General features: G+C 41.8%; 1 protein-coding gene across 8 annotated transcripts in view; it reads left to right on the plus strand.

Moving 5' to 3' along the window:
- Positions 1–13374, plus strand: part of LOC126335527 (lethal(2) giant larvae protein homolog 1) — a 303079-nt gene that overhangs the window by 56426 nt on the left and 233279 nt on the right. For all 8 annotated transcript variants that reach the window (XM_049998889.1, XM_049998887.1, XM_049998890.1 and 5 more), the window contains exon 2: positions 2226–2323. In XM_049998889.1, coding sequence (XP_049854846.1) covers positions 2226–2323 — 98 coding nt within the window. The remainder of the gene's footprint in view (positions 1–2225; positions 2324–13374) is intronic.

Genomic DNA, 13374 nt, shown 5'->3' on the forward strand with positions numbered 1-13374 from the left:
ATATTAGACAAGTATAAAATCATCATATGGTAAACAGGAGACTGAAAAAAAACTGCTAACAGCCCATATATTAAAGGAGCAAAATATCTGACTGCACTATTGAGGAAACTGTTAACTGGTGAAAAATTCAAAAAACATCTAAAATCATGGCTCATTGAGCAGTGCTACGATAGTGACCATAGAAACTAAAATCTAATTTATTATTATGTAAAAGTTGCTATGCATGTAATTCCATGTTTCATGCAAGTAAATCACCAAAAAGTATGGACCTGAATATACCTACTTTCGGATCAATGCTGTTCGCGCTGTGGTGGTTTCACTTCCCAACAATATCAGTAACTATGAAGCTGAGAAATTTGCGATTCTGAGGACACTGACAAAGCCATAAATATCTTGTTCACTCAGTTTCCCAGAGAGCCTTGCAACTTGCCACTTGGCTTCACACATTTGAGACTATTTTGCAGGACTTCAGGAAATCCATCTCCATTTACTACAAAAGGAAGTGAGTCTCATTTGACCAGTTACCAGGGCATGTGAGTCAGATGGAAAGAGAAAACTGACATACCAAAGATAAATGCAGAGTTTTCTTCCTCTTCCTTGTTCACAAAACCTTTACAATCATTCGGCATTTCCTCCCATTGTAGTTCTCTGATAAACATCATCATTCACCCATCTCTCAATCTTGTCACTATACTGAGATGAGTAATTGTTCTGCATGCAGTTGTTTCATTTTTCAAACTGAGAAACTGAATGGTAAAAAATATGACAAGCCAAACTGTATGGTTCTAGAGAACTTTCTACAATTTCTGCCAGCTGCGGTTGGTAAGAAATTTCTCTCTTAAGACTGAGAATCGGGCGCTGCCCCCCAATGCATGCCTACTGTCAGCCAAGAGATGATCTGCCAGTTTGTGGTGCTTGTGCTGTGCTATCTTCAGTGCATCACATTTTTACTCACTGCATGGCAAGAGAATCTCTAGATTTGAAGAAGATAGTCAATTTTTGATGACGACGACGACGACGACGCAAATTGTTATATTATGTTTAATGTTGAAAGAACATCCAAAACTGGACAAGAGGAGACTACGCTGAATTACAGAGTGGGGCTCAGCCACTTCTGTTAATGAGCTGGCAGCCAGATGTATTTGTTTTAGTTTTAAAGTTACCACATACCTCTTCTTGCTTTGGGAATGTAATTGCCTCCTGTCTCTCAGACAATATTTCACCACGCTCACTTCACTATGAAAGCATGGAAATCACACGTGACAATGACCGTCGTGGATATTTTCAGAACTTTTGATTTTCATCTAGAATTAACACGAGAATTAGAACCTTTAATATAACATTTGTCATGAAAATCTTCATGGTTATATTATTTGTAATTTAACATTTTTTTTTTACATCTGGAAGATATTATGAAAAGAGCACAAATACTTGATCATACATATTTGGAAGAAGTTATTTCCTGAAAAGTGTGTATATAAATTATTATACAGGGTTCTTCAAAATGATCTAGACACTTTCAGGTGATTGGGAAAAAAATGTTTGTATTGTGGTAAGGTATTACATGATTTTGTGTGTGTGAATGGAAACTCAAGAAGTTTTTTATTTATTTATTTTTAATTATTTTTTTATCGATCTTCAGCAGCATGGCTGCCATACCAGTAGAGAAGCATTTTGTGTGCTTTAGTTGTGCATGAGTGAGTCTGCAACAATATGTCAATGCAAAACTATTTCTACAAACGTTTCTCATCTTGTGTAATGGCTTGGAGCAACTGAATCCAATATTATTCCATTCCCAGACATTTCCTCAGCACATTCCAAACGGCTGTGGAATTCGTAGCTCGCTACCAGCACAATCAATTGATTTTTTGAGCTTCTGAAAAATGTATTCTTCGTCCGATTGACCCATTCCTCAGATGTTAATTGCACCTACAGCATTTCTCTTTAGAGACACGTTCTGTTTTGTATCCATCCTATTTTGTACTTATGTATCCATTGGTAAATTGATTGTGTGGCAGATGGAGCCTTGTTAAATATTGCCTGAATTTCCAGTGGACTGTTGTTGCGGACTCACTCTTACAAAATTCCATGATGAAAAATGCCTTCTCCATTGGTTTGTGAACCAAGTGTCGATCATTTTGAATAACCCTCTAAATCATAATTACTGTTTTCATTTTCAAAGCATCAAATGATATTTCAGTTACTTAATGTCTTTGTTGTTTCAGACTATACAGCATGGTTTCCCAAACAAACCAACATCACTTGCATGGGATCCAACCCTTCGTCTGTTGGCACTGGGAACTGCTTCTGGAGCCATTAAAGTGTATCCTCTTTCTATTTAATATTTTAGAATGTTAGTCAATGTTAAATCATACCAAAAATATTAAACAAATAGTTCATGATATATTTTCAAATGTGTGACCAGTCAAATGGTATTTCCAGTATATCGTGACATGTTAAACAAATTGAACAGAATGAAATTGTGCAAATTCTCAGTAGCGATGAAACAAATATTTAATCTCATTTCACTGTCCGACCATATACCAGACATTAAGTGAATATTTTAAATTTATGAAATTTTAATAACATTATCTTTATTTAATTCATGTGTAAAATAATTTAAGCACATGGTGGTGGTGGTGGTGGTGGTGGTGGTGGTGGTGGTCTTCAGTCCTGAGACTGGTTTGATGCAGCTCTCCATGCTACTCTACCCTGTGCAAGCCTATTCATCTCTTGGTCTCCCTCTACTATTTTTACCCTCCACGCTGCCCTCCAATACGAAATTGGTGATCCCTTGATGCCTGAGAACATGTCCTACTAACTATTTATCGTCCATGTTTCACTTCCATACATGGCTACACTCCATACAGATACTTTCAGAAACGACTTCCTGACATTTAAATCTATACTCGATGTTAACAAATTTCTCTTCTTCAGAATCGCTTTCCTTGCCATTGCCAGTCAACATTTTATATCCTCTCTACTTCGACCATCATCAGTTATTTTGCTCCCCAAATAGCAAAACTCCTTTACTACTTCTAGTGTCTCATTTCCTACTCTAATACCCTCAACATCACCGACTAAATTCGACTACATTCCACTATCCTCGTTTTGCTTTTGTTGATGTCCGTCTTATATCCTCCTTTCAAGACACTATCCATTCCGTTCAACTGCTCTTCCAAGTCCTTTGCTGTCTCTGACTGTATTACAATATCATTGGCGAACCTCAAAGTTTTTATTTCTTCTCCATGGTTTTTAATACCTACTCTGAATTTTTCTTTTGTTTCCTTTACTGCTTGCTCAATATACAGATTGAATAACATCGGGGATAGGCTACAGCCCTGTCTCACTCTCTTCCCAACCACTGCTTCCCTTTCATGCCCCTCGATTCTTATAACTGCCATCTGGTTTCTGTACAAATTGTAAATAGCCTTTTGCTCCCTGTATTTTACCCCTGCCACCTCCAGAATTTGAAAGAGGATATTCCAGTCAACATTGTCAAAAGCTTTCTCTAAGTCTACAAATGCTAGAAGCATAGGTTTGCCCTTCTTCAGTCTAGCTTCTAAGATGAGTCGTAGGGTCAGTATTGCCTCACGTGTTCCAACATTTCTATGGAATCCAAACTGATCTTCCCCGAGGTCGATTTCTACTAGTTTTTCCATTCTTCTGTAAAGAATTCGCGTTAGTAATTTGCAGCTGTGACTTATTAAACTGATAGTTTCACATCTGTCAACACCTGCTTTCTTTGGGATTGGAATTATTATATTCTTCTTGAAGCCTGAGGGTATTTCATGTTTCATACATCTTGCTCACCAGATGGTAGAGTTTTGTCAGGACTGGCTCTCCCAAGACCGTCAGTAGTTCCAATGGAATGTTGTCTACTCTGGGGGCCTTGTTTCGACTCAGGTCTTTCAGTGCTCTGTCAAACTCTTCACAAAGTATTGTATCTTCCATTTCGTATTCATCTACATCCTCTTCCATTTCCATAATATTGTCCTCAAGTACTAATGAGGAAGTATTGAATCGGATTGGGGAGAAGAGAAGTTTGTGACACAACTTGACCAGAAGAAGGGATCGGTTGGTAGGACATGTTCTGAGGCATCAAGGGATCACCAATTTAGTATTGGAGGGCAGCGTGGAGGGTAAAATTCGTAGAGGGAGACAGAGAGATGATACACTAAACAGATTCAGAAGGATGTAGGTTGCAGTAGGTACTGGGAGATGAAGAAGCTTGCACAGGACAGAGTAGCATGGAAAGCTGCATCAAACCAGTTTCAGGACTGAAGATCACAACAACAACATACTCCTTCCACCTTTCTGCTTTCCCTTCTTTGCTTAGAACTAGGTTGCCATCTGAGCTCTTGATATTCATACACGTGGTTCTCTTATCTCCAAGGGTCTCTTTAATTTTCCTGTAGGCAGTATCTATCTTACCCCTACATCCTTACATTTGTCCTCTAGCCATCCCTGCTTAGCCATTTTGCACTTCCTGTCGATCTCATTTTTGAGACGTCTGTATTCCATTTTGCCTGCGTCATTCACTGCGTTTTTATATTTTCTCCTTTCATCAATTAAATTCAATATATCTTCTAAGCGCATATACAACCACAATATCTTCAAATCAAAACACTATTGTTCATTTTAACAAAAAATAAATAAGTTCTGTATGGAATGTAACAATATTATGAAAAGGAGAGATGCTATAAGCTTTCGGCCATCAAGGCCTTTGTTGAAAACACACAGACTCACATGGCCGCACGCGTGCACAAATGTAGCTCTCGGAAATATGACTGCAGCCTCTAGCAGCCGAAGGAAGAGACTGGGGTGGGGAGGGGGAGGGGTAGCAAGGTAGAGGTGGGGGACAGTGAAGTGCTTCTGTGGAGCACGTAAGGACGAGGTGGAGAGAGGGTACGGCAGGTGGGTGCAGTTGGGGTGTTAGACAGAGTGCAGGGCAGAGGTGGGATGGGGTGGGAGGTGTTTCAGAAAAGGAGAGAAGTAAAGAGAATGGTGAGTGCATTGGTGGAATGAGGACTGTGTACTGCTGGAATGGGAACAGGGAAGGGCCTCGATGGGTGAGAAAAATGTCTAACGGAGGTTGAGGCCGGGAGGGTTACGGGAACATAGGATATATTCTAAGGAGAGTTCCCCCACCTGCACAATTCAGAAAAGCTGGTGTTGGTGGGAAGGGTCCAGATGACATAGGCTGTGAAGCAGTCATTCAAATGAAGGGTGTTGTGTTGGGCAGTGTACTCAACAACAGGGTGGTCCACTTTGTTCATGGCCACAGTCTGTCAGTCGCCATTCCTGTGGACAGACAATTTGTTGGTTGTCATGCCCACACAGAATACAGCACAGTAGTTGCAGCTTAGCTTGTAGATTACATGATTGGTTTCACAAGTAGCCCTGCCCTTGATGGGATAGGTGATGTTTGTGACTGGACTGGAATAGGTGGTGGTGGGAGGATGTATGGGACAGGTCTTGCATCTAGGTTTGGGCGGGGGGGGGGGGGGGGGGGGGGAGGAGGAGGCAACAATGGCCTTGATGGCCCAAAGCTTATATTGTGGCAGTCTTCTTGTTGTACCTATATGCGACACAGTACCTGTCCTATGTGGTGAGTAGCAACGTTCCTTTTCATAACATTAATAAATTAGTTTCATACATTACTAGAGGTGGTTTATGGTAAATTAACAGCAGTTCCTCTGTGCTAAGAGAGAATAAGTATTTTCACTTCTTAAACAAGGCCAGCTTCAGTGCAAAGTCTTTCACTACATACACTGCTGGATGGTGCTGAAAAATAAATTCTAATGAACTTTGTCAAATTTGTACACTGTCACATTAGGTAATGCTAATTATTTTCCAAATTAATGGGTGCAATTGACTTAGTTTCGAACAGGCTTCAAATATTAGGCATTCTTGCTTGCAGTTGGGTTGATTCTTTACCATCACACTGATTCTTAATATTTTCATTTGCCACCTCAGTAAACAAAGCACAGAAGAATCGTGAGCTTTGAGTCACAGTTGATTCAGTCTTCTCTCGTGTACTTATTTTAATAAGCACTGGGGATGAACTGCTACAAAATCTCAGTACCGTAGGATCTTCAGTTGTGGGTTGTCCTCTTTGACAATCCTTAGCCTTTCTTGAATCTCGGATCAAGAAAAATTACAGTTGAGTAAACTGGGTATCATTTTAGGAGGAGAAGTGACTTTCTAATTCAGCTTTCTATGAGACACGTGTAATAAGTTGTGGATTCTTTGTACTGTCTCCTTATCTAAATACTTATTAAATATTACAACATGTGGTCTTTCTTAGGCTATGCAGGAGAGACCACAACTTACTTTTGTTTTTCCTCAAAAAGCTTTAGTAGCTTAACACACAGCTCCATCAACCACCACTGATGATAAATCTAATTAATGACCATGTTGTGATTATCCACATGCAGACATAGTCAGTTTCTGTTCCAAAGGGTGCTCTACCATTTATAAAAGTTGGAATTCCATCTCGTGCTGATATCTGGCACCAATTGATGCTCCGTTAAATTTAGCTCTTTCTGAATGGTGAACAGTTGTACTGGAGCTAAGCTCAAATGAAGTGCATTAAGAAACATCTACTAATAGTAGTCATTCTTGTTACCTCAGGTTGGACCCTCGTTGACTCATTTACAATATCTCGGTAACCTGCAATAGTTTTAAGCTCCATTGCTATATTGTCTCCAGTGTGAGAAACTGGAGAAGGCTGTCTAGCAAGAACTCAACTGGTATTCGCGTTACATGTAAAAGAGGCGTGAAAACAGGAAGCTGGTTTAGTTATAAAAACATGTCCGTACATCAAAACTAGCAGAAACTGTGGGAGCCTGTGAAATATTTCTTCTAAATTTGTCATAAATTCTGTCTTAGGTGTGAGGAACAATTTTGTGGGAAATGTATGTAAGTCTTGACATTTTATAGCATGGTAAAGCTTGTTCTAAGAGTCTTATAAATCCATCCTTTCTACTACATGCAATGGCTCACTATACATTGCAATTGCTTTCCTGTCCATGTTCAAGATTAGCTTATACTGGGTTTGACAGTTGGGCATGGCTGTGGTTGTACCTTTATTAATTGCATGGAATTTGTCTGGATACTTCATTTACGATTGATTTTTCATTGCTGAAGTACCTATTGGATAAGCAAAAATGTTTCGCTGGATTTCAGGTAGGTTAGGTATTTTCTTTCAGTCACATGGTATTTGCAGTTTCGTTTCACAAAATATTTGCACATCCCAAACAAATTTAATTAAACAGAATATTGAGTAAATTGGTACAGTACCAACCTAACAGCATTGATCATCATATCTATGGACAAACACCTTGTTGACCAGTGCAAGAAAACAATTCGAAACAAAAGAATAAGAGATAAGCTAAGACTGGTACATACCTGCTTATCCCCAGGGGGCTCACAACTCTTTTTGTGAGTGCATGCTTGCTGAAAGTGGTGCCCCAGCCTTTGCTGCTTTACTTCCTTTATGTGCTGCAAGCTTATACTTCCACTAACCCTTTCCCCGCCTGCCTCTCCATCTGATGGTTTTCTTGGTGCAGACTGCTTGGACCTGGTTTATGATTTTGAATTAAAGTTTCCATTTACAGTTTTTTCTACAATTTTTCATTAAATAAATACATACAGGGTCACCATTGTTAGTTTTGACCTGCCACGAATTTTCAAAATTCTCCAGAAGTGCGGATCTTGCGTGGAAGGTTGCCCAGTGCAGTGCATGCTCCACCTTCGTACCTTTCCATCTGTGCACCCATCCCTTTAATAAGGTATTACACCTAAAATCCATCATTGTAGCCATCCCATTTTGGGGGGAGGGGGGGGTCATAAAGTACTTGCTTAGTGGTAGCCTGCTGACCATACAGGGATTGCACTGTTGGTGCTTGGGCTGAAAACTCCCCATGTATGCAAAGGAGTACATGCCCATCGTGACTGGGGCACGGGGACTCTGAGCTAGAGATTACTGGTCAGGTAACCATTGCTGAGGCTGGGAGGCACTTGGGGGGGGGGGGGGGGGGGTTTCTGCTAAAGGCAATTTATAGATGTTGGCAACTGATGAATCCTATTATACGATTGAAAGTAACCTCCTGAGCATCAGTTAAGGCCTGAAGACAGTGCACTAAAGCACTGAAACTGGCAACGATACAATAAATACCATCATAAGAATGGCTGTAAGTGTTCCATTTTAAGGATGGACATGCAAAAACAGGGTGTACCTCCTAGGTGGAGACAAGTTACCTTCCACTGTCTTCTCTCCCCAGGAACAGCTCCTTCAGGACGTTTTCTTCCCAGGTTTCTGTTGGTCTAAAAGTGTACACCAGCCAGTGGTTGAAGAAGCTACAGATCACATGTTACAGGGCTTAGCGATCATCATTATTACCTTAAACTGATTCAGATAAGCTCTTCCAATCATCCAAATTCTGTAAGGAGAGGAAAGGTAAGTAGTAGTTCTCAAAAAGGAGATTCCAGTGGTCCCCACACCACTAGATCCTGCCTGTTCCTCACCTGTGGCAAGGCAGAGATTCCGTTAGCCCTTGATGCCCCAGGTTGCACCACACAATGGAACCCACAACCTCTTTGTATTATTGCCATAACCATTCAGCCAGTGGCAGCAAGTGATCTTAGGACATAACCTGTCTGCATGTTCCCTTCATGGCCCCACAGTATATTGACAACATAATTCTCCAGTGGAAGTGTAGGGTTTTTTTCCACCACCTGGCTGAGCTATATCTTTTAAGCATTTTCCCTGTGTTCTGCTTTGCCCTTCAGGGTACTTGATTTCCAGCAGTGTTGTCCCTGGCCCTTCATGGAAACTGGGGATCTTATAAGAATTGTGCTTCCTACGACAGGCTGTTGGGCTGAGTTTGCACATATGTTCTGGACACTACCCAGTGAATGTGTGCTCTTAATACAACTTTAGAGACTGTGGCTGTTCGGATAAGGGCATTTCAGTACTTATCCTCAGCAATGCTTATCTCCTTCCCAATGGTGAAGTGACTCAGAACATATTGTTTGCATTGATTTCTCAGCTCCCCCTACCTTTCAATGCCCATAACCCTTTTTGAGGTGGAACAATCATCACTGGCCGCAGTAAAGAGCTCAAAAACTTACTGGCAAAACTTGACCTTTGCCTTTTGAATACTGATGCCATACACACTTCAGTGTGGCACATGGAACCTTCTTGGTCATTGATCTTTCCATCTGTAGCTTTTGCCTTCTCCTATCCACCCACTGGAGAGTCCATGATTATGTATGTGGTAGTGATCCTTTCCCTATCTTCCAGTTCCTCCCTCATCATCACTTCCCTGGATGCCTGCCCAGATGGGCTTTCAGCAGTGTTGACTCAGGTGCTTTTGCCTCTGCTGTCGCCCTTCCCCCACCGTATGGAGATATCGATGAGGCAGTCCAGAAAACAACTACGGCCAGCCATTCTTTTGGCGCTGATGTAACGATACCCTGTTCCTTGGGACTGCCTGGTGGAAGACGGGCCTAGTGGTTATCAGAAAATGCAGAGGCCATTAGTAATCGTAGGTGGGCTCTCAACACCATAAGCTCTCAAAACTACACCCTTACCATCATCAAAATGGGGGAGAGTTCCCATCGCAAAGGTGAGGAAGTGTCATTGTCCCTGTACTGAAAATGGGTAAGCACCCTATTGAGATTGACAGTTATTGCCTAATTATGTCACCAATATTCTTTGCAAGTTACTTTAATGCATGGTGAGCCAGTGGCTGTGTTGGCTCCTTCAGACTCAGGTTCTTCTGGCTCCATCCCAGGGTGGTTTTCACCAGGGGCGTTCCATTACTGATAATCTGATTTACCTGGAGTCTGCCATCCAAAGAGCTTTTGCTCGACATCAACACCTTATAGCCATCTTATTCAACCTGCAAGAGACTTAAGACACCATATGGCAGCACCATATCCTCACTACCTGACAAGAGTGTGGTCTCCAGGGTCCCCTCCTAATTTTTTTTCCACAGCTTCTTGTCTCGTCATATATTCTGGGTTCAAGTTAATGCCTCCTGCAGGGCTCTGCACCGAATGTCTCTCTCTTTTTAGTAGCCATCAGTGATCTAGCAGCAGCTGTGGGATCTTGAGTATCACCCAACTTGTATGCCGATAACTTTCGCCTATACTAGTGTGGATGTCGCTGAACATTGACTGTGAGGCGCCATACGAAATGTGCAGGCAGGGCCCTCACAATTGGCTTCCGGTTTTCAGCTGCCAAGATTCACATCATGATCTTCTGTCGACGTGCTGTTCACCCACAACCAAAACTCTACCTCGACGACCAACTACTCTATGGTGGATACTTATTGTTTTTTTTGACTGGTCATCGATGCTTGTTTGACACGGATCCCAGTCTTTACTAGCCTAAGACACAGGCTACACCTTAATACACTTCAGTGCCTCAGGAACACCTGTTGGGATGCAGATTGCACTACCCTTATGAAGCTTTACCAAGCAGTGATACAATCCTGTCTTAATTGTGGGAGTCTGGCATACAGTTAGATGTCACCCTCAGCATTGTGGTTGCTGGATCCGATACACGACTGCAGGGTTCGACTAGTGACAGGAGCCTTTAGAACTAGCCCTGTGAACAGCTTACTTATTTATTCTGGGGTTCTCCATTGTCGATCAGGTGCCAACAACAGTTTGGATGCTTTGGGGAGCTGTGCAGCGTGACTGACTGACAGACTTCCATCTCTTTTTCACAAACGCAGAAATCCATCTCGCTGCAACAGCAGTGCAAATTAGGGATTATGACCACAATCTTCATCCAGTCCCTCCTTCCTGAACGCCAGGTGTTCCCTCTACCATCTCTTCTCCAGGCCCTCCTACCCACACCTGTGGGTGCACCCCTTGGCCACAGCTTCCTCTTGATGTATCAGAAAGTTTGAAAGAATCGGTACATCCTGAGACCCTCTGCTACCAATTTTTCTCCATACTTGGCACATCTTGGGGATCAGAAGCGGTCTATACTGATGGCTCAGTGGTTGATGGTCACATTGGCTTTGCTTATACTCATGCGGGATGTACTGAACTGCATTCCTTGCCGGATGGCTGTAGTGTTTTTGCTGCGAGTTGGTAGCCATCACTTGTGCTCTTGAACATATCTGTACTTGCATCACTGAGTCCTTTCTCTTCTGCAGCGACTCCTTGAGCAGTTTGCAATCTCTTGACCAGTGTTACCTTCACCATCCCTTGTGAAAGGGTATCAAGAATTCCCTGTATGTCCTTGAACAAGTGGACACTCAGTGACGGAGCCCGGGCCACGTTTTGATCTCAGGGGATGAACTCGCTGATAGCCTGGCCAAACTGGCTACCAGTTAGCTCTTGATCAGTATTCTGAAAACAGACCTCTGTTCAGTATTACACTGTCAAGTTTTAAGGATCTGGAATACAGAATGTCTCACTCTGACTTCTCCAAACTAACTACAGGTGATAAGGGAAACTACAAATCTCTGGAGATCCTCCATACAGGCCTCTTGCCAGGACTCTACTGTCTTTTGCCAGTTCTGCTTCAGCTGTACTTTGCTGACTCTTGGTCATCTCCTCTGTCACAAGGATCCTCCCTGCTGTTATTGTGGTTCCTGTGTCACGGTGGGCAGCCTAGCTGCCCTACATCAGAATTCTAATCTCCCCAACTCGCTATCTGAGGTTCTGGGACACAGTGCGTCAGTGGCTGACTTAGTTTTATGTTTTACCAGTCTCTTTAAGGGAGGGTCACTTAACCTTATTGGCCCATTGAGGGTTTGGCAGAGCACTCTTGTTGCCTCCTCTGCTCACACCAGGCTGCAGCTGTTTGGGCTCACCCTACCTGCTTTTTTACTCTGCCTCCCCCATCTCATGTGGTCTGTTTGACTTGTCCATCTTTTGTCTATCTGTGCTTCTCTTTCTCTGTCAGTGTTGCTAGTCTGTTCTAGACAAATTCTGAGTGTGATACCTCTGTAAATGGCTGGAGTGGGGATGTATGACCTCTCATTGTACTCTGCTTTTGTGGCGGCTTCCAGTCGTGTAGTCCTGTCTGTTCGATGGAAAAGGTATGATGACCCAATAGTTTGGTCCCTTTAATCATCATCACCGGCCCTTGTGGCCGAGCGTTTCTAGGCTCTTCAGTCTGGAACCGTGTGACCGCTATGGTCGCAGGTTCGAATCCTGCCTCGGGCATGGATGTGTGTGATATCTTTAGGTTGGTTAGGTTTAAGTAGTTCTAAGTTCTAGGGGATTGATGACCTCAGAAGTTAAGTCTCATAGTGCTCAGAGCCATTTGAACCTTTAATCATCCAGCCAACCAATGTACCATGTAAGATTTCTTTTCTTTCGCCACCATGAGAAATTTGAACTCGGCAGAGCAAATAAGTGACAAATCTATAATTGTCACTTTTTTAAAAAATATTTCCCAAATGACTTTTATTGTCATTTATGTTGTAATTAATAGATTGTTTTCAGTAACACTGACTGAATGTGTTTACAATGTGTAACAAAGCAAATAATGTAGCCAATCAGTCAATATATTATTCATATGCTTCACTCGTGAATGACAATTTTAGTACCTGTCCGATTTTTCCGCATCTGAGCTCTACAATTTTGCTGAGACCTGAAGACATGCTTTATCATAATGCATGGCTGGATATCCAGCTGTCGTGCTTAAATGATGGTTGGACATGGGGACGTAACCAGCTAAACAGTCTAACAGTTTCATCCCTGAAGTCTCAACGATGCTCCTTCTATGTACCTCTTTTACTTTCACCATTGTGATTACTTTTATTTTCCATTCGGCTCAAATATCTTAAACCTTAGCTACAATTACGTTCCCACACAGTGCAGTTCTCTCTTCAAAATTGTTTCATATGTGTACATTTTTTTATTTCTTAAAATTATGTTTAATTACATTATATACACTGTTCATACTATAGACCCATAGTAAGAGATTCTCAAGAATGTGGAACACCACAAGAAACATATTTTCAGAAGTAGTCATATACTAGTTTTCCTCCCACACATCCCAAAGGGTATGTGAAAAAAGTTTATATAATTCAATTTACACAGTTACAAAACTTAACTGCAAACAGTTCAATGTACACATACTAAAGTGTAGAAGATGATTCAAAATCTATTGTAGCGTAGTGTCATCCCTAAACAGAAACAGGTTTGTAAATTAATCTAGAATGAGTTATCACTTTGCAGCAGGGTGTGTATTGATAAGAAACTTCCTGGCAGATTAAAACTGTGTGCCTGACTGGTAATCAAACCCAGACAGAGCCTTTGCCTTTCATAGCTAAGCTACCTACGCATGACTCAAGAACAGTCCTCACAGCTTTAATTCCTCCAGTAGTTTGTATC

Source organism: Schistocerca gregaria, chromosome 2 (assembly GCF_023897955.1).
Source record: "Schistocerca gregaria isolate iqSchGreg1 chromosome 2, iqSchGreg1.2, whole genome shotgun sequence".
Taxonomy (NCBI): Eukaryota; Metazoa; Arthropoda; class Insecta; order Orthoptera; family Acrididae; genus Schistocerca; species Schistocerca gregaria.